Source organism: Capricornis sumatraensis, chromosome 17 (assembly GCF_032405125.1).
Source record: "Capricornis sumatraensis isolate serow.1 chromosome 17, serow.2, whole genome shotgun sequence".
Taxonomy (NCBI): Eukaryota; Metazoa; Chordata; class Mammalia; order Artiodactyla; family Bovidae; genus Capricornis; species Capricornis sumatraensis.
Window position 1 is genome coordinate 14,510,001 of NC_091085.1, and position 25,012 is coordinate 14,535,012.

Sequence of the window (25,012 nt, forward strand, 5' to 3'; positions counted from 1 at the left end):
TGGTGATATTTTCAAATTAAGAAAAATGTAATAGAAATAGAATATATCTGAAAAAGAGCTATACTATAGATAATTGTTACAGATTGGAAATTTTGGTTTTTATTGGTAAAGAGCACTTTTTCTGTAACAATTTGCTCTTGAATATTTTGATTAGAAAAATTTTAAGTTCAATTGGTAGTTTCAAATTGTAATTTAGGTAGGGGGTCCTTGAACTTTAATAGCTCCTGGTGTAATTTTTTGCATCAAAAATTTTCAGAAGTATTTTAAAGGATTGGAAGCAGCTGAAATTACTTAGGGAATGTGAGAAAATTTAATGGTTCCATATAGAACTGGGTGGAGCCGTACAATCTGTTTTTAGCAGTTACCCCAGAACAAACATCATCGGAGAACCACAGCAATAGTTTAGCAAACCTTGCAATTTGTCATCAGATCTGCCTTCTACTTCAGACCACTGTAGACAATTCTGGTAGCTAATATGTGGCTGTTTCAAGTTTTGTTTCTCCTGCCTATGAGAGAAACTTTTTCTATTCATATTTATTTAACTCCAGCTGTCCAACATTTACTGTGCACGGTAAGGCACTTGAAAAACCAACGTGAGTAAAACAGATGTGTCTCTTGCCCTCACGGAACTTTCTGTCTAAGAGAAGAAACAGAGAAGTGAACAGAGAGTTATAAGTAACTTAAGAGCAATGATGATGATTTCTCACTGTGCGTAGCCATATATAAGGAAATAAAAGGCCTTTTTTTTTTTTTTCTATCTTTAGTCTTTCTTGGTAAAAGATTATAGTGATTTTGTGGAAAGACACTGCCTAGTGTTACATCTGTATTCATATTCTTGACTGTTTCACTAACTGGTTTTGTGATAATGTACAGGTTAAACTAACAGAATCTTAATTTCATATGCATCTATTTATTTCAGACAGATTACCCGTGAAAAGAAGGCAGTCGTAGTTGGTTTGCATAGAACCTGAGGTTTAAAGGAAGAGGGAAATGTTAACTTATTGCAAAGATGGCAAATGTTGCTAATAAAATAAGCTTATTAGATAGTAAGATCCTCTTTAGCTCTAATATTTTGTTTTCTAAAAGTTTATTCATGAATCAGGAAGGACTATCTAGAGCTTTGTATGTTAATATCTGTACATGTGTGCATTCTCAGTTGCTTATTTGTATCCAACTCTTTGCAGCCCCATGGTGTATAGCCTGTCTGGTCCCTCTGTCTTTGCAATTTTCCAGGCAAGAATACTGAAGTGGATTGCCATTCCCTATTCCAGGGGATGTTCCCCAGCCAAGGATCAATCCCACCTCTCCTGCACTGAGAAGCGGATTCTTTACCACTAGCGCCATTTGGAAGCCCTATTTAATATTTCTATAATGATAGCTAACATGAAGCACAAGCTGGAATCAAGATTGTCGGGAGAAATATCAATAACCTCAGATATGCAGATGACACCACTCTTATGGCAGAAAGTGAAGAACTAAAGACCCTCTTGATCAAAGTGAAACAAGAGAGTGAAAAAGTTGGCTTAAAGCTCAACATTCAGAAAACGAAGATCATGGTATCTGGTCCCATCTCTTCATGGGAAATAGATGGGGAAAGAGTGGAAACAGTGTCAGACTTTATATTTGGGAGCTCCAAAATCACTGCAGATGGTGACTGCAGCCATGAAATTAAAAGATACTTACTCCTTGGAAGAAAAGTTATGACCAACCTAGATAGCATATTGAAAAGCAGAGACATTACTTTGCCAACAAACGTCCATCTAGTCAAGGCTATGGTTTTTCCAGTGATCATGTATGGATGTGAGAGTTGGACTGTGAGGAAGGCTGAGCGCCAAAGAATTGGTGCTTTTGAACTGTGGTGTTGGAGAAGACTCTTGAGAGTCCCTTGGACTGCAAGGAGATCCAACCAGTCCCTTCTGAAGGAGATCAGCCCTGGGATTTCTTTGGAAGGACTGATGCTGAAGCTGAAACTCCAGTACTTTGGCCACCTCATGTGAAGAGTTGTCTCATTGGAAAAGACTCTGACCCTGGGAGAGATTGGGGGCAGGAGGAGAAGGGGACGACAGAGGATGAGATGGCTGGATGGCATCACTGACTTGATGGACGTGAGTCTGAGTGAACTCCGGGAGTTGGTGATGGACAGGGAGACCGGGTGTGCTGCGATTCATGGGGTCGCAAAGAGTCGGACACGACTGAGTGACTGAACTGAACCGAACACTTATTGAACAATTAATTTAGAGCCAGTGGCAATGGCATCCCACTCCAGTACTCTTGCCTGGAAAATCCCATGGACGGAGGAGCCTGGAAGGCTGCAGTCCATGGGGTCGCTGAGGGTCGGACATGACTGAGCAACTTCACTTTCACTTTTCACTTTCATTCACTGGAGAAGGAAATGGCAACCCACTCCAGTGTTCTTGCCTGGAGAATCCCAGGGACGGGGGAGCCTGGTGGGCTGCCGTCTATGGGTCGCACAGAGTCGGACACGACTGAAGTGACTTAGCAGCATTGAGCTAAGTACTTTATAAAAATTATCTCAACTTATCTTAAAAACAGGCCAGTGAAAGTTAAAGGAAACTGACTCTATTTTATCAATGAAGAAACTAGCGTTAACGGGCAAGTAAATAGAAGAGTTAACATTAAAAAAAAGTTATTTTATTTATATAGTTAATTTACAATGCTGTGTTAGTTTCAAGTGTATAGCAAAGTAAAAGAACAAGTCTACTGTGTAGCACAGGGAACTTTGCTCAGTATTTTGTAATAACCAATAATAGAAAAGAATCTGAAAAAAATATATATGTATAACTGAATCACTTTGCTGAACACTTGCAACGAACACAACATCATGTATATGTTAATCCTAAACTAATTTATCTCCTTCCATCTTCCACTATCACCTTTGGTAAACAAAAATAAGACTGTTTTCTGTATCTGTGAGTCTATTTCTGTTTTATATATAAGTTCATTTGTATCATTTTTTTTTAAGATTCCACATTTAAGTGATATCATTTTGGTGTTTATCTTTCTCTGTCACTGTTCACTTAATATGATAATCTTTAGGTCTATCTAAGTTGCTGCAAATGGCAATTTTCATTCTTTTTATGGTGGAATACTATTTAGGAGTGTGTGTGTGTGTGTGTGTGTGTGTGTGTGTGTGCGTGCGTGCGCGTGCGCACGCCTGCACGCGCTTACCACATCTTTTTTATCCATTCGTCTGTCTGTAGACATTTAGGTTACTTCTGTGTCTTGGCCATTGTAAATAGTGCTGCTATGAAGATTTGGGTGCGTGTATCTTTTTGAATTATGATTTTCTCTGGATATATCCCCAGGAGTGGGATTATAGGATCTTCAGTTAAGTTCAGTCGCTCAGTAGTGTCTGACTCTGTGCGACCCCCATGGACCGCAGCATGCTAGGCCTCCCTGTCCATCACCAACTCCCGGAGTTTACTCAAACTCGTGTCCATTGAGTTGGTGATGTCATCCAACCATCTCATCCTCTGTCGTCCCCTTCTCCTGCCTTCAATCTTTCCCAGCATCAGGGTCTTTTCAAATGAGTGAGTTCTTTGCATCAGGTGGCCAAAGTATTGGAGTTTCAGCTTCAACATAAGTCCTTCCGATGAACACCCAGGACTGATCTCCTTTAGAATGGACTCTCTGGATCTCCCTGCAGCCCAAGGGACTCTCAAGAGTCTTCTCCAACACCACAGTTCAAAAACATCAATTCTTTGGTACTCAGCTTTCTTTATAGTCCAGCTCTCACGTTCATACATGACTACTGGAAAAACCATAGTTTTAACTAGACGGGACCTTTTTTGGCAAAGTAATATCTCTGATTTTGAATATGCTATCTATGTTGGTCGTAACTTTCCTTCCAAGGAGTGTCTTTTAATTTCATGGCTGCAGTCACCACCTGCAGTGATTTTGGAGCCCAAAATAACAAAGTCTCTCACTTTTTCCACTGTTTCCCCATCTATTTCTCATGAAGTCATGGGACCAGATGCCATAATCTTGGTTTTCTGAATGTTGAGCTTTAAGCCAACTTTTTCACTCTCTTCTTTCACGTTGATTAAGAGGGTCTTTAGTTCTTCTTCACTTTCTGCCATAAGAGTGGTGTCATCTGCATATCTGAGGTTATTCATATTTCTCCCGGCAGTCTTGATTCCAGCTTGTGCTTCTTGCAGCCCAGCGTTTCTCATGATGTACTCTGCATATAAGTTAAATAAGCAGGATGACAATATACAGCCTTGACCTACTCCTTTTCCTATTTGGAACCAGTCTGTTGTTTCATGTCCAGTTCTAGCTGTTGCTTCCTGACCTGCATACAAATTTGTCAAGAGGCAGGTCAGGTGGTTTGGTATTCCCTTCTCTTTCAGAATTTTCTACAGTTTGTTGTGATCCACACAGTCAAAGGCTTTGGCGTAGTCAGTAAAGCAGAAATAGATGTTTTTCTGGGTCTCTCTTGCTTTTTTGATGATCCAGTGAATGTTGGCAATTTGATCTCGGGTTCCTCTGCCTTTTCTAAAACCAGCTTGGACATCTGAAAGTTCACAGTTCACATATTGTTGAAGCCTGGCTTGGAGTATTTTGAGCATTACTTTGCTAGCGTGTGAGATGAGTGCAGTTTGCGGTAGTTTGTGAAATGTTCCCTTGGTATCTCTGGCTTTTCTTGAAGAGATCTCTAGCCTTTCCCATTCTGTTGTTTTCCTCTATTACTTTGCACTGATCACTGAGGAAGGCTTTCTTATCTCTTCTTGCTATTCTTTGGATCTCTGCATTCAAATGGGTATATCTTTCCTTTTCTCCTTTGCTTTTGGCTTCTCTTCTTTTCACAGCTATTTGTAAGGCCTCCTCAGACAGCCATTTTGCTTTTTTGCATATCTTTCTCTTGGGGATGGTCTTGAACCCTGTCTCTTGTACAATGTCGTGAACCTTCGTCCATAGTTCATCAGGCACTCTTATCTATCAGATCATATAGTAACTCTATTTTTAGTTTTCCAAGGAACCTTCAAACTGATCTCCATAGTGGCTGTACCAGTTACATTCCCACAAGCAGTGTGGGCTGAAGGGGTTCCTTTTTCTCCACACTCTCTCCAGCATATGTTATTTTTAGACTTTTAAATGATGGCCAATCTCAGTGGTGAGGTGACACCTCTTTTTAGTTTTGATTTGTGTTTCTCTGATAATTAGCAGTATTGGGCATCTTTTCATGTGCCTTTAGCCACGTGTAGTCTTCTTTGGAGAAATGTCTGTTTAGGTTCTCTGCCCAGTTTTTGATTGCATTTGTTGTTTCTTTGATACTAAGCTGTATAAGGTGTTTGTATATTTTTGAAATTAAGCCCTTGTTGGTCTCATTGGGCAAATATTTTCTCCCGGTCTGTAGATTGTCTTTTTGTTTTGTTTGTAGTTTCCTTTGCTGTGCAAAAGCCTTTAAGTTTGATTAGATCCCATTTGTTTCTTTTTGTTTTTATTTCAATTACTTGGTTATTACTGGAACCAAAAACATATTGCTGTGATTTATGTCAGGGTATTTTGTATATGTTTTCCTCTAGGAGTTTTGTAATATCTGGTCTTATATTTAGTTCTTTAATCTGTTTTTATGTTTTGAGTACTGTATCCCTTTAGTGCCAGTGGGATTTTTCACAGAACTAGGACAAAAATTTTAAATTTCCGTGGAAACACAAAAGACCCTGAATAACCAAAATAATCTTAAGAAAGAATAACAAAGATGGAGGAATCATAAGTGTTACTAAAAAATGCCATGGATAATTTGATTGGAATTGTGTTGAATGTGTAGATTCCATTTGGCAGTATGGTCATTTTCATAATATAGTTTATTTCAGTCCAGGAACACGGTGGTTCCATCTCTGTTGTCTTCAGTTTACTTCATCAGTGTTATATAGTTCTCAGGGTATAGGTATGTATACCTCCTTATGTAGGTTTATTTCTGGTGGGTTTTTTTTCCCCCTCTTTGATGCAGTGATAAATTGGATTGTTTTCTTCATTTCCCTTTCTGATAGTTGGTTTTAGTATATAGAAATGCAGCAGATTTTTGTAGATTAATTTTGTTTCAAGGGACTTTACTTTTTGGATTCCTTTTATTTATTTTTCTTGTCTGGTTGCTGTGTCAAGGATATCTGAAGCTGTGTTGAATATAAATGGCTAAAGTGGGCATTCTAGAAGAATACAAGAAAAAAAGATCTTTATGATCCTGGGTAAAGCAAGGATTTTAAAAGATATGTCAGATGCATGATTAACACAAAAACTTAATTAAAAAATCATAAGCAGCTACAGCTTCGGTAAATTTAGAATACTGGGTGGATTGGCATCCTGAAGGTATAGAAACCCCATGATTCAATAATAAGAAGACCACTTAAATTTTAAACAGGCAAAAGATATCAATGAACATTTCACCGAAGAATATACATACATGAAAATATGATCAAAAAGCACACAAAAATACACTCAGTATTATTATTAGGGAAATTAAAACTAAACACTGTATTTCTATTAGACTGCCTAAAATGAAAAATTAACAACCAGTGCTGGTGAGGATATGGAGAAACTGGAACTCTTATACACTGCTGGTGGATATGTAAAATGGCACCTTGGAAAACAGTTTGGCAGCTTCTTAAAAAAAGTATGTTTAAATAAACCTACCCTACTATCCATGCCTGGAGAATCCCATTGACAGAGGGGCTGGTGGGCTACAGTCCATAGGGTCGCAAAGAGTTGGAGATGACTGAAGTGTCTTAGCACACACGCCTCCTAAGATCCAGTCATTCCACTCCTGGATATTCACCCAAGAGAAGAGAATGCATACAAGAAGTCCCTTACCCAAGAACCTTCAAGTTGCGAATTCTCAAAGATGCGGACGTGCACGTGCATCTGGTTCCAGGAGGGAACCAGAACCTCTGCCTTCAGCATCAGAAACTGCAGTTTCTCTTCTGACTCCTGCTCACAGTGCTCCATCTCTACCGTCTTGTACTGCCTGGCTCTTCCAGTCAGTAACGCTTCTTGCTTGTTCTCTTTTTGCCAGCCCCTGTATGCCATCTGTTGTACTACTGTTCTTTTCTAGGTGCTGTATTTCAAGATTTAAAATAGTCTTATTTTTTGTGTTATTTTTTCATATTATTTGTGTGAAAAGTATTAGAAACATATTACAGTACTATATGGCCAATTGTGTTTGCTGGGTACTTAGACTAACTTTGTTGGATTTGTGAAGAAACTGAAATTACAAATGCACTTTCAGTGACAAATTTGCTTCTTTTCCAATTTCGATTCTCTGTCTCATTGCTGTGGCTAGGACATCCTAAACTATGTTGAATGAAAATGGCTACAGTTGGTTTTCTTGTATTATTCCTGTTGTTGCTGATCTTCGAGAATGTTCTTTCACTTTTTCACCACTGAGCATAGTGTTTGTTCAGGGTTTGTCCTATATGACTGTACTCAATTTCTTCTAGAAATTTTTTAACTTTGCATTTTACATTTATATCCAAAATCCATTTTGAAGTTACTTATGTACATGTTACAAGACATGGATTGTAGGTCATATTTTGCATGTCAATATTCATTTGCTCTCACACTGTTTATTTAAAAAAAAACAGTCCTTTATCCACTGAATAACCTTTGCACCTTTGTCAAAAATCTTAACCATCTATGTGATGGTCTGGACTTTTTCTTCCATTCTCTTCACTCCTACTATCCTTCAGCCAGTGCATCACTTTCTTTGATTATTTCTAAGTCTTGAAGTCAGATTGTATTGGTCTTCCAGCTTTATGCTTTTCACACTACTTTTTTCCACAGGTCTCTAAGTCAGATAGTAGTAGTCTTCTAGCTTTATTGTTTTTCATAGTTGTTGTGGTTACTGTAGGTCTTTGGAATTTCCAAATGTAGTTTAGAATTAGCTTGTCAGTTTCTATCAAATTGGGATTTGATTTTATTTTGTTGATGAATTTTGGGGGCATTTGCATCATGATTATATTGAGGCTCTGAATGCATGAAAAAAGAATGTCTCTTCATTTATGTAGTCTTCAATTTCTCCTAGGAATGTTTTGTCGCTATTATTATATATACAAATACCCATCTTTTCAGATTTATACCTATGTACTTCATATTTTTGATGCTATTTTACTTCAGTTTTTGATTGTATTTGTTCATTGGCAGCGTATGGAAATACAGTGTTTTACTTTTTTTTTAAATTGATTTGAATCCTGTAACCTTACTTAACTCGGTTATTTTAGTAGATTTTTGTAATTTCTGTCTGATTTTATATGTAGGCAATTATATTGTCAGCAAAAAAAAAAAATTACATCTTCCTTTTTTTTTCTTTTGGCCATACTGTTTGATTTGTGGGATCTTAGTTCCCCTACCAGGGATTGACGCTGCACCCTCAGCAGTGGAAGGGTAGAGTTTTAACCACTGGATTGCTAGGAAATTCCCTACTTCTTCCTTTCTCATTTGGATTTTTTTTTTTTTTTTTGGTGGGAAGGGGGTATTGTTCTTTTCCTTTGCCAGATTATGTAGCATAATGTTGAATAGAAGCGATAAGAGCATAAATCCTTGTTCTTATTCCTGATTTTAGGGGATGCAGGGAGACATTCAGTCCTTTATTATTAAATATGATGTTCCTATAGGTTTTTCATAGATATCTTTTATGAGATTATAGTTATCTTATATTCCTGGTTTGCTGAGAATATTTGTCAAGAATTGTTTTCTCTTATAAATTCAGTTAGTTTTTAATATTAAAGCAATCATTTGTGGATGTTAAAACAATCTTGTATCCTGACAATGAACTGATATTCATCATGAAATATTATCCTTTTCATTTATCATTGGATTTGGTTTGGTAAAATTCTGTGTAGAATTTTTACATGTAAATTCATGAATAATATTGGTCTGTTGTTTTCTTGTAATACCTCTGACAACTTTTGGTATCAAGATAATGCCAGCCTCATAAAATGAGGGGGAAGTGTTTCCTTCAAGTCATAATTTGAACAGTTTGTGTACAATGAATATCTACTCCTAAATGTTTTATAGAATTTGTTAGTAAAAGCAAGTAGAACCTGGAATTTTGTTGGGTGGATTTTTAACCCAAAAGCAATTAAAAAAAAATATTTTAGAGCCCTTTGATTAATCATCACGTTTGTCTAGTTTAGTGGCACCAAGTTATTCATAATATTCCTTTTTTCTTTTAATATTTGCAAAGTTTGTGGTGATGTTGCCCATCTTATTTCTGGTATTGGTAATTTGTGTCTTGTGCTTCATGAATTTTTCTTTTTTCTATTATTTTGATTTTCCTTGAGATTTTTATTATTTCCTTTCTTCTGCTTTGGGTTAATTTGCTGTTGGTTTACATAAGGTCATTAACGTTTTAAACTTTTTTTCCTAATGTACACTTCTAGTCCAATAAATTCACATCTAAGGTACAGCTTTGGCAGGATCTCATATTTCGATGGGTTGTATTTTCATTGCCTTCTGTTCAGTTTCCTTTCTAATTTTGCTTAGATTTTTCCTTTGAACTGAGGATGATTAGAAAGATGTTACTTAGTTCACAGATATTTCTGATATTCCAGAGACCTTTCAGTTAATGATTTCTAAATTAGCTCCATTCAGAAGACTTACTTTATATAATCTGAATGCTTTTCAATTTTTCGAAATTTGTTTTATGCTCCAGAATGTGGTCTGCCATGGTGAATGTTTCGCGTACACTTGCAAAGAACGTGTACTGTGCTGTCACTGGGCACAGTGTTCTATAAATGTCAGGTCGACTTGGTCCCCGCCTTACAGAACCTTATGATTTTCCGTTGGCCTGTCCTGTCACTCACTGAGCGAGCGATACTGAGCTCTCCCAGTGTCGTGCTTTCCTCGGCCGTGGGTAGTTTCCTCACATGCTTGCAGCGATTGCTGCTCTACAGGATACTTGAGAGCCTCCTCCTCCACGTCTCTGGTGTTCCTTTTCTTCCCGGTCCCTCTCCTCTTCACTTGTCAGTCCTAAGAACTCTTGCCACCTTCTCTCAGACACTTAGGTCTGTCTTTCCAACTTAGAGAACTGAACTGGACTTTGCTGAGCTTTCCCCTCTGTGTGTTTTGGGCAAGAAACTCTTGACACAATGAGCTGGGGGAACTGTAGGGCTCAGCTTATTGGTTTCCCATCTCTAAGGGGTCTCTCTATTTATGTTGTCAGATGTCTGTTGTCTTGAAAACTGTTGCTTCTTTTATTTTGTTTGGTGTTTTCCATCATTTTGTTTTGTAGGGTAAGTTGCAGTTACTCTATCTTCAGTTTGAAATTTTCCCCTTATCTACATTATTTTAGTAAAATCTGCTCATTGTTTGGTATGTGGCACTGTGTGACATGATAAAAATTCAGAACTGAATAAGTCATTATTGGCAAGAAATTTATAGAACAAACAGGGAAATAGATACATATAAATTACCATAAAATCAGATAATAAACAGTACTCAAACTCTAGTATTGTGAACTAAGCGATGTGACAGCAGTAAGATGTAATTACGTCTGAGTTCATAGGGGGAACAGTGATGACATTCGGACGGAATGTTATTAGATGAGTGAATTTTGTCATGTGGAAAAGAGACATTTTGGTAGATGCTTTTGTTGTGTGATTACTCACCTGCCTGAAATTATGAGAAAACCACTGAATATTTCAGACTCTTATGGAACTTTTACACATTGCCGATGGGAATGCAAACTAGAATAGAATGCAAATGGTCTTGCCACTTTGGAAAACTATTTAGTAGCTTCTGTAAAGTCTTCATGTAATTCCAAAGTCCTACTGTTAGATATTTACTCAAGTGAAATGTAAATGCAGTTCACAGAAAAAAAAAAAATCCATGCTGTATCTGTACAGTGAATATTATTTAACAATAAAAAAGAACGGATTACTGACACAGACGCAACATGGATGATAATTCTCAAGTGCATTGCCCCGGAGGGAGAGAGATTCAAAAGGCTCTGCATTATGTCTCAATTTGTGTAACATTCTGGAATAGGCAGATTGTAGGGATAAAAGTCAGACCTGTGATTTGTAGAAGTTGACAACAAAGGGGTACAGAATAATTTTGTGTGTGACAGAACTGTTGTGTTTGTGCTTGTGGTTACACAATTGTGTGCCTGTGTGCTCAGCTGCATCCGACTCTTTGGGACTCCATGGACTATAGCCTACCAGGCTTCTTTGGTCCATGGACTTTTCCTGGCAGTAATCCTGGAGGTGGTTGCCATGTCCTACTCCAGGGGATCTTTCTGACCCAGAGAACAAACCAGCATGTCCTGCCTCGGCAGGTGCATTCTTTACCACTGCACCACCTGGGAAGGCCACACAGCTATGTAGAAAAAAATTTAATATAGCAGACTCATATCTTTAGCTAGAACTGATCATAAGGTGTATGGTAGCTTGAATGATAAATAGTTCCTTACGCAAATATAAAACTTTCAGTAAATGGTAAAGGTAGCTCAGTTTGCCTGTTTCTGCAAAGCATATAGTTTATGCTAAACATCTGTTTTTATTCTGGGAGTTTGGAATTATGTTGCATGCTAGGTAGAGGATACCTTAGTGACCAGCACCAAATAAAAACCTTGGGAGCCGAGGCTCTAATGAGCTTCCCTAAACAAACGTTTCATACATGTTCTCCATCCCCTTTGACTCTGTAGGAAGAGTACTGTTGGAAACTTGTGCTTGGTTTCTTCCAGACTTTGCTCCTTGTGCTTTTTCTGTTTGCTGCTTTTGACTTGCATCCTTTTGCTATAAGAAATTATAACCCTGAGGATGACTCTCTGCTGAGTCCTGTGAGTCCTCCTGGTTGAGTCATTGAATCTGGAGGTATTCTGAGAGATTCTGACACCACAACTGTATGATTTATCGAAACTCATAAAATTGTATGTGAGTTTTGTCCTCAAAAAGCCCTTATATTGTGTTTTAATTGTGTTTAAGAAGAAAAAATTTCAGAAGTTGTTAGGCTTCTTAAATTTGTAACTGTTCATAACTATAGGAAATTATCTCATGAAGTAGTTTTGGGTGATCATGGCAACCCACTCCAGTATTCTTGCCTGGAAAATTCCATGGACAGAGGAACCTCTTGGGCTACAGTCCATGGGGTCACAAAGAGTTGGCCATGACTGAGCACATCAGCACCGCAGGATGATCGTGGGATTTGGCCTCATAGAGCTGTGGATTTGAAATTAGCTCTCTTAATTAGAAGATTGTTTTTGGCTAAACCTCAGTTTTCTCAGCTCTTAAATGGCTATGTTAAGGAATCTTTCATATGAAATGAATGTTATGGGAGAGCTTGAGAGGAGTAAAGGTTAAGAAGGGGGTCTTTTTAGAAACAGATGTTTGTCAAGAGAACAAATCCTGTGGACCTAACACATTGCATATAATTAGATGGTGTTGAAATGGGAAATAAGCGAAAAGTTAGTGACAGCCTATTATATTTTAGGCTATACTTGTATTAAGTAATGCATTCACTTAGATCATAATCCATTTTAGATAATATACTAGGCCATAGTTAGGCATATTTTGAAAAAAGAAAACTCCAGGGTCCATTCTGAAATCAGAACAGCTTTCCATTGTTTATACTGTCAGGCGAGTGTAATCTCCTCAGTTCTGTCTCATCACAACAAAGATTTGAAGTGAACATTTAATGAACATTAAAGCCCTCGGCGTGTCACAGCTCTTGGACGGACCCTGTTATAGCTCTTGGATTGCGAACAGACTGTGTTAGAGCTCTTAGACAGATCAGTGTTACAGCTCCTTGTTACAGCTCAGTTTTATTTAGAAAATAGCAGGAAAGTGCATCCTTGAGGTGTGAGGGAATGCCAACACAAAGAGGAGAGAGCCCGGTCCTTTGGCTCCTCTTTGTCTGTGTTTTCCCTCCCCTGGGCCTGCCCTGTGTAAATTGGGCCAGCCAGGAGCGCTGTGTGTTCTACCTGAGGTCCTCGGGTCCTCCGACCTTCCTTTGACCTTGCTTTGTTCTATTTTCACGGGCTTTTCACTTCCTTGTCTTGCAGCCACCACCATTTTGGACTCCTGTTTTCTATTCTAACTACCTAACAATACCAGCTCTATCTGTAGCCCATTTTAGTAACTGGTTATGATTATAACCTAGACTTTTTTGATAAACTCTGGGTTATAAATGCCTCAGGTAACCTACTAGTTGATTTCATTGCCTGCCATCTCTCCTAATAGTATTGCAGCTTCAGCATGTTATTATTAAACTCACTCTCTATGGAAAAGCTTAAGATATGACATTTAGGGCCCCTTGGTGCCAGTCCTTAAGTCTGCCTTGCCAGTCTTTTCCATGTATCTTTAGCCACACCAGGCATCTTGCACATTTTTCCTTTTTTTTCCCTCTCATGTTCTTCTTTGTGTCTTCAATGCTCTTCCAGTCTTGTTTGCTTAGCTCCTATTTATCTTTAAAATTTTTTCTGAAATACGTCTGCCTCGGAGTACTTTACAAGCCTTTGTCTCCTCTTCTCAAAAGCATTACCTGATCCATTGGAGAAGGAAATGGCAACCCACTCCAGTATTCTTGCCTGGGAAATCCTGTGGACAAAGAAGTCTGGCAGGCTATAGTCCATGGGGCTGCAAGAGTCTGGACAGGACTTAGTGAATAAACCATCATCATCAACCTGTATTTAAAAATCTTTGAAAGCCAAACAAGGTGATTTTGAAAAAAACACTGATGGGGTTATCTTTATACTCTTTGTTGTTTCAATTGAAATGCAACATACTAAAGTGGTTTGTTTCAAATGTTAAGTATTAAAAAGAGATTAATTTCCGTTTCAATGTAACCATAAAGACAGAGACTCTGGGTGGAAAAAAGAGAATGTAGAAACTGTATATGATTGCCCTCTTATGTCATCTTTTTAAATAAACTCATAATTTCACTGAAAATAAAAGCATTACCTGATAGATTATTTCCTTGTGTATATGTGTTATGATAGCACTTGATAGATGTATATATCAAAGCACTTGTTGGTTTGGAACCCCCGGAGTTAAACCAGGTGATGTTCAAAACTGGCCCTGTACACAGAGGGCAAGGAGAGACCATAGGAAGAGGCAGACCACTCCAGATTGGTAGGTGACAGTTTAAATGAGCAAAGGAACTTGGACATGAGGCTTGGCTTGCCCAGCTACTGGATGAGTCGATCTCTGCACCCACCCTGAGAATGTTACAAGTTTATGTAGTGGCCTTAATGTTAATTATACAGGCCAGATAGTTGGAGTAACATTTACACTCTGGATGCTATGTCCTTGACATGGCTCCTGTGTGAGAACAGTGGGCACAGCTTGCATTGCAAGTGCATGGAGGGAATAGAGTCTCCAGTTGCTGAGGTTTGGTTTGTGTGTCGACCAGCAGTCATCTCCTGTGGTGACCTTCTGCAGCAGCTCTGGTGCACACATTGTATGTATATAGTCATACGTTACCTACACATTCTATTTTCCCACCGTCCTGACATATTTAGAGAATAGTGCTCTGTGTGCTTTTAGTTGTGTCCGACTCCTGTGGCCCCATGACTGTAGCCTGCCAGGCTCCTCCGTCCCTGGGATTTTTCAGGCACGAGTACTGCAGGGCTGCCATTTCCTCCTCCAAGGGATGGGAAGATCCCGCATCTCCTGTACTGCAGGTGAATTCTTTACCTGCTGAGCCACTGGAGAAGCCTTATTTAGAGAATGAAAGAATATAATATCTTCATTTTAGTATTCTTAATCCTTGGACAAGCACATAGAGTATACTAGATGTACTTGACAGTACTTGACACCAACTGAGGGAGAGAACACCGACATGAGAATGTATAGATGTTTCTTCCTACACTTTCATTCTCACATTTTTTTTTAACAGGAAAGGGTTGGATATAACTGTTGATATCTTAGTTGAATGGGAAACACAGGAGTAAACTCCATATTCAGGGCTTACATTTGCTATATTCAAAATAGTTCTTGTACTTGTATATCATATTTGGTGTACTAACAAACGTTTGTAGGTAATAATAGAGATCATACTCACTGGCTTACCTTCTCTCATGGGTTTGACATGCCTTTGCTGCCTTACTTTACCCTGGTCTGACCGACAGTTGTTTGTCTTCCTATGTATATAGTGCCTTCAAGGTTTTGTCTTTGACGGCACCATATATGCAGGGAGACGATGAAGGACTGGGAAGCCTGGCATGCTGCAGGCCTTGGAGTCTCAAAGAGTTGGACATGACCGAGCAGCTGAACAATAACAGAAACTTTTCTCTAGAGATTCAGGATCTACATCCTAGATCTCTCTGTTCCCAAAATGACCAGTTGCCCTCAGATGGTCAAATTCCATAAACTGAAAGTGACTTTAGCTAGATTACATTTTGTTAAATATATTATGTCAAGGTACAGATATGAACAATCCAGCGAATTTACTCAAGTTGTATTTGCATTTTAACAGTTATTTGTTAATCTAGTTAAGTTGCCAACTGATAAAGTTTGTTGAGGCTTTCCTGTAATCCATATGCTTTCATCCTTTGGAGATTTGGGAGTAAATATAATCATCTTTGTTATTAAACAGGATTCCTATTGCATAGTTTGCTTTGATTCTTTCTATTTCTTTCAAAGCCTTTTCACCTTTTCAAAGAGATAAAGCCATAGTTTTCAACCTTGTCTGCATTTAGAATTGAACTGGTCAGAGGCTTGGCTATTTATCTGGATTCTTTTAAGCTACCGAGATGATTCACTTATCCTAACAGTTTGTACTTTGGAAGGGATCAGATTGCAGCAGCACTGAAGAACGAAGACAATATATACTGTGTTTCGTGTAGTGTCCCTTCTCATTCTGACATTCTGCAAAATCCATTTTGTAGTAACTGGATGGATGCTGTCATGCATTCACTCTCTTATCCTCTGCAATAGTGATATTTTGGTATCAGTACAAAGTCTAAACTTCCTATAAAGTTTAATTTTATGATCTTTTACTTTATAATTTATGATATATTATGGATTATATTCTATTTGTGATAAAATAAGCCTCTGTCAAAAAGAAAATGTGTTAGAATTTAGAGTAGATTTTGCTTTCCCCTTAATTATCCCTTTCAGGCTTTGAAGTGTATTTTAGATATTTGACTTTCTAGTTTCAGATAATTTATATACAGTGTCTGAAAACTCCAGAAGAGATTACTCTACACATGGACATCACCAGATGGTCAAAAGTGAAATCAGATTGATTATACTCTTTGCAGCCAAAAATGGAAAAGCTCTATACAGTCAGCAAAAACAAGACCAGGAGCTGACCGTGGCTCAGATCAGGAACTCCTTATTGACAAATTCAGACTTAAATTGAAGGAAGTAGGGAAAACTACTAGACCATTCAGGTATGACCTAAATTAAATCCTTTATGATTATACAGTGGAAGTGAGAAATAGATAAGGGATTAGATCTGATAGAGTACCTGAAGAACTATGGACAGAAGTTTGTAACATTGTGTAGAAGGCAGTGATAAAAACCATCCCCAGGAAAAATAAATGGAAAAAGGCAAAACGGTTGTTAGAGGAGGTCTTACAAAAAGCTGAGGAAAAAAATAAAAGCTGAGAAAAGAAGAGAAGCTAAAGGCAAAGGAGAAAAGGAAAGATATGCCCATCTGAATGCAGAGTTCCAAAGAATAGCAGAGATAAGAAAGCCTTCTTCAGTGATCAATAAAAGAAACAGAGGAAAACAATAGAATGAGAAAGACTAGAGATCTCTTCAAAAAAATGAGATACCAAGGGAACATGTCATGCAAAGATGGGCACCATAAAGGACAGAAATGGTATGGACCTAACAGAAGCAGAAAACATTAAGAAGAGGTGGCAAGAATACATAGAAGAACTATACAAAAAAGATCTTCGTGACCCAATTAACCATGATGGTGTGATAACTCATGTAGAGCCAGACATCCTGGAATGTAAGTCAAGTGGGCCTTAGGAAACATCACTATGAACAAAGCTAGTGGAGGTGGTGGAATTCCAGTTGAGCAATTTCAAATTCTAAAAGATGATTCTCTGAAAATGCTGCATTCAATATGCCAGCAAATTTGGAAAACTCAGCAGTGGCCACAGGACTAGAAAAGGTCAGTTTTCATTCCAATCCCAAAGAAAGGCAATGCCAAAGAATGCTCAAAACTCAGCAGTGGCCACAGGACTAGAAAAGGTCAGTTTTCATTCCAATCCCAAAGAAAGGCAATGCCAAAGAATGCTCGAACTACTGCACAATTGCACTCATCTCAGTGCTAGCAAAGTAGTGCTCAAATTTCTCCAAGCAAGGCTTCAGCAGTACATGAACTGAGAAGTTCCAGATGTTCAAGCTTGATTTAGAAAAGACAGAGGAACCAGAGATCAAATTGCCAACATCCATTGGATCATAGAAAAAGCAAGAGCATTCCAGAAAGTCATCTACTTCTGCTTATTGACTATACCAAAGCCTTTGACTGTGTGGATCACAACAAACTGTGGAAAATTCTTCAAGAGTTGGGAATACCAGACCACCATACCAGCCTCCTGATAAATTTGTATGCAGTTCAAGAAGCAACAGTTAGAAGCGGATGTGGAACAATGGACTGGTTCAGAATTGAAAAGGAGTGCTTCAAAGCTGTATATTGTCACTCTGCTTATTTAACTAATAGGCAGAGTACATTATGAGAAACGCTGGGCTGGATGAAGCACAAGCTGGAATCAAGATTGCCAGGTGAAATATCAATAACCTCAGATACGCAGATGATACCACCCTTATAGCAGAAAATGAAGAAGAACTAAGGAGCCTCTTCATGAAAATGAGAGAGGAGAGTGAAAAAGCTGGGTTAAAACTCAACATTCAGAAAATGAAGATCATAACATCTGGTCCCATCCCTTCATGGCAAATAGAATGGGAAACGATGGAAACAGTGACAGAGTTTATTTTGGGGGGCTCCAGAATCACTGCAGATGGTGCCTGCAGTCATGAAATTAAAAGATGCTTGCGCCTTGGAAGAAAAGTTACGACCAGCCTAGACAGCATATTAAAAAGCAGAGACATTACTTTGCTGACAAAGTCCATGCAGTCAAGGCTATGGTTTTTCCAGTGGTCATGTATGGATATGAGAGTTGGACTGTGAAGAAGGCTGAGCGCCAAAGAATTGATGCTTTTGAACTGTGGTGTTGGAGAAGACTTGAGAATCCCTTGGACTGCAAAGAGATCCAGCCAGTCCATTCTAAAGGAGATCAGTCCTGAATAGTCATTGGAATGCCTGATGTTGAAGCTGAAACTCCAATACTTAAGCCACCTGATGCGAAGAACTTACTCATTTGGAAAGACCGTGATGCTGGGAAGGATTGAAGGACGGAGGAGATGGGGACAACAGAGGATGAGATGGTTGGATGGCATCGCTGACTCAATGGACATGAGTTTGTGTAAGCTCTGGGAGTTGGTGATGAACAAGGAAGCCTGGCGTGCTGCAGTTCATGTGGTCACAGAGTTTTACATGGCTAAGCTACTGAACTGGGAATTTGAAAATGAAGGGAAAGTACTATACTGTTTGAAGCAGCTTGTAACGAGTCCACCTACCTATGCAGGAGGTGCAAGAGACACAGGTTCCCTCCCTTGTTTGGTGGGTTCCCCTGGAAAAGGAAATGGCTACCCACTCCAGTATTCTTGGTTGGGAATCCAATGAACAGAGGAGCCTGGTGCGCTACAGTCCATGGGGTTGCAAAGAGTCGGACATGACTGAGTGCATATGTACACAGGCTGAATTTTAAAACATTTTAACGTAATAGGAGTTACTCTGAGATACAGTCAGTCTAAGGATTTAAAATAAAGTGATACTAGGATTATCCTTTAAATTTATTTTGTAAAACGTTCTGTGGACTCAAAATTTCCTTTTATTTCTAAAGTTTCCTTCCACTTATTTTTTATGTAACCAAATTGTAGGCTATTTATAAATATCTAGTTCAGTATGTATACTGAAACCTCTTTAGAAATTTTAATTTTCCGCTAGATTTTATATTTTCTGTCTTTGGGATATGTACCTCTCATGTGTTCAGTATTATGATAACTTTTAACAGCTAATTAAGAAAGCATGTTTATGTAATAATGAAATAAGTATTTCAGTAGGATTTTTTCTTGTAGGATTGTCATTATAATCTAAACGTTTTAAATGCTCATTTGAAAGAACAATCCAGAGATAGAAAGGATTTATGTTTTTCATATACCTTTTTAAGAAAGTATGGCTCTTTGAGAATAAGGTCAAGATAGGTCTCTGATCAGTATCAGAAGAAAGGGGGAATCTATTTTCAAACTTTTTTAGAATTCAATTGTTTTTGCGAGCACACTATCTGTGGAGTATCGATCGTCAGGGTCCCGTAGTTAGTCAAAGGCTATCTCCTCTGACTCACCCCTTCGTGTGGTGTCATCCTCCTCCATGTGATAGATTGTTACAATCTCAGGCAGTGTAATTACACACGAGCCAAGTGGGTCATTTATTTCTTTACCTTCACCATTTACCAAAAATCTCCTTTATCTTTGGGAGCCAGATCTTTCTTTTGCAGTAAAAGCAAAATAATGGCACATAAAACATTACATTTAAGAACTAAGCGCCATAAAATTATTAAGAGAATAACTTTAAGAAAGCACACTGTTAAATTTTATATTATTAATTCTATGACAATTGTATGTAACGCACTTAGTTTTAGGCCCATGGTAAACATGCACATTTAGTAGTATTATCATTATTAATACATTAGAATTAAATATTCAGTATTTTTGAATAGAAAACCTAGAACTAACTTTGCTTTACTCTGTTATATGAATACCTAAAAAAGTTAAAATCATTTTTAAAACATTAATTTTAGTGTTCAGAGAAATTATACTATTTTAATGTATTTAAAAAAATTTTAAGCTATGTTCTTCTGAATTATTTCTTCTAATTATTTCTTCTAATTATTTTTTCCACAATATGAACTGTGAATCTTCAGTGTAAATACTCTTCTTTAACTTTACATATAAACACTAAGTTAAATGCTTCTATATATCAGAAATAAGTGACATTAATAATAAAATTATAACCCATCGAGATTGATATTGCTAGGGAAAAAACTTATATTTGCTTTACGACCTTGCAATGTTTCAGCATCTATTAAGTATAAAGAAAAAACTGTGAGTTTTAAAGTACAGTTAAGCTTGAAGTGTGATTTGTCTTTTAAAAAAAGCAAAACAAACTCATCTCCTTCATTAGTGTAGCCTGTCTTCTCATAGATCGCTTCTTGTCCTTTCCTAGTTTTGTACATTTGCTCACCTCATTCCATCTACCTGTACATCTCTCCTCCGTATTTCTGTGAGCCCTGCTTTTTCTTAAAAGCCACATGTGAATAAGGATTATTGCCCTGGCTCATGGTGTTTGAATTCTAGAAGCTCCTATAATGTTGGTAGTCAGCACCACTTCTTTGTCTTATACATTAAATATTTGAGCTTTTAATTTATATGTAGCCCCCATGCAGATCAGCAGTCCCTTAATATCAGAGATTGTCTCTGTCCATAATATTTTCATATTACGTTATATATTAGTGTAATTTATTTATTCATTCAATAAATATTTATAGAAATTATTAAGGATTGCTGTATGCAAGCACTGTTCTCAGCACGGGGTATCTAGCACTAAATTAAAGAGACAAAATTTCCTGCCCTCATGGATCTTACATTTTAGTGTAACATTTTAGTGTTCAGTAAATATTCATCTAGTAATGAGTATTGTAACCTGAACGACTACTGCAGCCAAGAGAATTTTTCATAGGATATGCTTTAAGGATATTTTTGTAAACTATACTGAATAGTGGGCTTCCCTGATCATGGCATCTGGTCCCATCACTTCATGGGAAATAGATGGAAACAGTGTCAGATTTTATTTTGGGGGTCTCCAAAATCACTGCAGATGATGATTGCAGCCATGAAATTAAAAGACGCTCACTCCTTGGAAGGAAAGTTATGACCAACCTAGATAGCATATTGAAAAGCAGAGACATTACTTTGCCAAGAAAGATCTGTCTAGTCAAGGCTATGGTTTTTCCTGTGGTCATGTATGGATATGAGAGTTGGACTGTGAAGAGCTGAGTGCAGAAGAATTGATACTTTTGAACTGTGGTGTTAGAGAAGACTCTTGAGAGTCCCTTGGACTGCAAGGAGATCCAACCAGTCCATCCTAAAGGAGATCAGTCCTGGGTGTTCATTGGAAGGACTGATGCTGAAGCTGAAACTCCAATACTTTGGCCACCTCATGTGAAGAGTTGACTCATTGGAAAAGACTCTGAAGCCAGGAGGGATTGCGGGCAGGAGAAGGGGACAACAGAGGATGAGATGGCTGGATGGCAGCACTGACTCGATGAACATGAGTTTGAGTGAACTCTGGGAGTTGGTGATGGACAGGGAGGCCTGGTGTGCTGCGATTCATGGGGTCACAAAGAGTCGGACACGACTGAGTGACTGAACTGAACTGATAGCCGAGTTGGTGAAGAATCTGCCTGCGATGCAAGAGACCCTGATTTGATTCCTGGGTCAGAAAGATCTGCTGGAGAAGGAATAGGCTACCCACTCCCGTATTCTTGGGCTTCCCTATTGGCTCAGCTGGTAAAGAATCTGCCTGCAATGCAGAAGACGTGGGTTCGATCCCTGGGCTGGGAAGATCCCCTGGAGAAACAAAAGGCTACCCACTCCAGTATTCTGGCCTGGAGAATTCCATGAATTAATTGCATTCCATGAGGTTTCAAAGAGTCAGACACAACTGAGGAACTTTCACTTTCATAATGAGTAGTGCTATAGCAGGCATAAAAAATGACTTTATAGTCTGATGAACCCTAACTTTGTCATGCAGGTGAAGATCAGACAATTTAAGCCAGGTCTATTAGTATTAAATAATATGGCTTGTTTTGTAAGAAAAGATGCAGTGAAGTTTCAAGGCTGGCCTGATGTCACTTCTGGATATAAAAACAGTTGAAAGTGACCATAACACACAAACATGAACAAAATACTAGTAAGTCTTCTTTGATAATATAGATGCAGTTCCTGAGCACTTAGTCAGAATCGATGTCCATGAGAAGGTTGCTATATACATTTCATCATTTCCCCACTAGATAAAAATGAGAATCTTGGCTAATCCTTGCAGTTTTAAGTCTGGGAGCTGAGAAGCATGGTAGAAGGTATAAAGAGCATTAAAAAATTTTAAAAACCCCCACAGTTTGGAGGGGCAGTGGATTTAGCAGCAGTGGCAGCTACAATTAGAATTGGTGGTGTGGATTCCAGATGGCAGATATTTTGTGGGCAGAGAAGTGAGAAACTTGACAGAGTCTTATCCTTAGGAGCCCCTCTCGCCATTACGAGATAGTCTCAGTGTAGGTGAGGAGAGAATATGAGGAGTGACCGTTGGCCTCACTCACTTTCAAGAGAATAGCTGTTTGCAAACGCTTGAGGTTCCATGGCACTAAGATTTTTAATTGGATAGAGTTTGATATTTTGAAATCATGTGAAAATATAATTGTTAGACTACTAAAATAGTCCTGAAGAATAATTAGTTTTCATTAGCATCCCTATTTTTTTACTGAGCGGAATAAATAGGTTAAGTGTTGCACTTGGCAGTGGTATAAAAAAATTGGAACAGAATACTGGCTATTTCTAGTACATTTGTGTATCTCACAGCAGACTTCTGATTTGACGAATGACAGTTTGTGTGTCTGTCCTCATGGGGTGTTACGGTGTGCATTCCTAGAGAAAACACAAAGTTAAATAATTCCTATGGAGTACAGTTTTGCTGTATCTACAAAAATAATATATACATTTATTACCTGATTCTAATTTTAGTAATCTGTCTTAAATTGTTGATGGCAAAAATAATTGAAAAGATGTTTGTACCAAGGCTAGTAATCACAGCACTATTTATAATAGTAAAAAATAAGAAATAGCCAAGATGCTCTTTCAGTGTAGGAAACAGATTGAATAAACCATTGTGCATCCACACAGTGAGCAACAGCTCTATCAGTTCATTTCAGTTCAGTCGCTCAGTCGTGTCCGACTCTTTGTGACCCCATGAATTGCAGCACGCCAGGCCTCCCTGTCCATCACCAACTCCTGGAGTTCACTCAGACTCACGTCCATCGAGTCCGTGATGCCATCCAGCCATCTCATCCTCTGTCGTCCCCTTCTCCTCCCGCCCCCAATCCCTCTCAGCATCAGAGTCTTTTCCAATGAGTCAACTCTTCGCATGAGGTGGCCAGAGTACTGGAGCTTCAGCTTTAGCATCATTCCTTCCAAAGAAATCCCAGGGCTGATCTCCTTCAGGGTGGACTGGTTGGATCTCCTTGCAGTCCAAGGGACTCTCAAGAGTCTTCTCTAACACTGCAGTTCAAAAGCATCAATTCTTTAGCACTCAGCCTTCTTCACAGTCCAACTCTCACATCCATACATGACTACTGGAAAAACCATAGCCTTGTCTAGATGGACCTTAGTCGGCAAAGTAATGTCTCTGCTTTTTAATATGCTATCTAGGTTGGTCATAACTTTTCTTCCAAGGAGTAAGCATCTTTTAATTTCATGGCTGCAGTCACCATCTGCAGTGATTTTGGAGCCCCCAAAAATAAAGTCTGACACTGTTTCCACTGTTTCCCCATCTACTTCCCATGAAGTGATGGGACCAGATGTCATGATCTTGGTTTTCTGAATGTTGAGCTTTAAGCCAACTTTTTCACTCTCCTCTTTCACTTTCATCAAGAGGCTTTTTAGTTCCTCTTCACTTTCTGCCATAAGGGTGGTGTCATCTGCATATCTGAGGTTATTGATATTTCTCCCGGCAATCTTGATTCCAGGTTGTGCTTCTTCCAGCCCAGCGTTTCTCATGATGTACTCTGCATAGAAGTTAAATAAGCAGGGTGGCAATATACAGCCTTGACGTCTTCCTTTTCCTATTTGGAACCAGTCTGTTGTTCCATGTCCAGTTTTAACTGTTTCTTCCTGACCTGCATACAGATTTGTTAAGATGCAGGTCAGGTGGTCTGGTATTCCCATCTCTCTCAGAATTTTCCACAGTTTATTGTGATCCACACAGTCAAAGGCTTTGGCACAACAGCAAACACCCTCTTCCAACAGCACAAGAGAAGACTCTACACATGGCCATCACCAGATGGTCAACACCGAAATCAGATTGACTATATTCTTTGCAGCCAAAGATGGAGAAGCTCTATACAGTCAACAAAAACAAGACCCGGAGCTGACTATGGCTCAGATCATGAACTCCTTATTACCAAATTCAGACTTAAATTGAAGACAGTAGGGAAAACTGGTAGACCATTCAGGTATGACCTAAATCAAATCCCTTATGATTATACAGTGGAAGTGAGAAATAGATTTAAGGGCCTAGATCTGATAGATAGAGTGCTTGATGAACTATGGAATGAGGTTTGTGACATTGTCCAGGAGACAGGGATCAAGACCATCCCCTTGGAAAAGAAATGCAACAAAGCAAAATGGCTGTCTGGGGAGGCCTTACAAATAGCTGTGAATAGAAGAGAAGCCTAAAGCAAAGGAGATAAGGAAAGATATAAGCATCTGAATGCAGAGTTCCAAAGAATAGCAAGAAGAGATAAGAAGGCCTTCTTGGGGTCAGTGCAAAGAAATAGAGGAAAAGAACAGAATGGGAAAGACTAGAGATGTCTTCAAGAAAATTAGAGGTACCAAACAGCTGTATAAACTGCTTAAAAAATGGGCACTAGGAAAAATGAGCAAAGCAAGGTGGAGAAAAACATGTACAGTATGCTACCATTTATCTGAGAAAGTGAGCAGCAAATATAACTATAAATATATTTGCTTATATTTTGAAAAATGGAAGTTTTAACTCAGAAACTAATAAAAATGACTTCAAGGGGGATAAAGGAACAAGGAAGAAAAACAGAAATTGAAAATAGATTTCTGAATATACTTTGTAACATATATGGACATTTTCATCCATAAGTATACAAAAATTTTAAAAAATCAATGGCTAATTTGGA

The 25,012-nt window shown here is 38.4% G+C and overlaps 1 protein-coding gene across 1 annotated transcript in view; it reads left to right on the forward strand.

Moving 5' to 3' along the window:
* LRBA (LPS responsive beige-like anchor protein) overlaps nucleotides 1-25,012 on the forward strand; it is a 746,329-nt gene that overhangs the window by 344,628 nt on the left and 376,689 nt on the right. Inside the window, exon 37 of the mRNA XM_068990001.1 lies at nucleotides 6,445-6,462. Coding sequence (XP_068846102.1) covers nucleotides 6,445-6,462 — 18 coding nt within the window. The remainder of the gene's footprint in view (nucleotides 1-6,444; nucleotides 6,463-25,012) is intronic.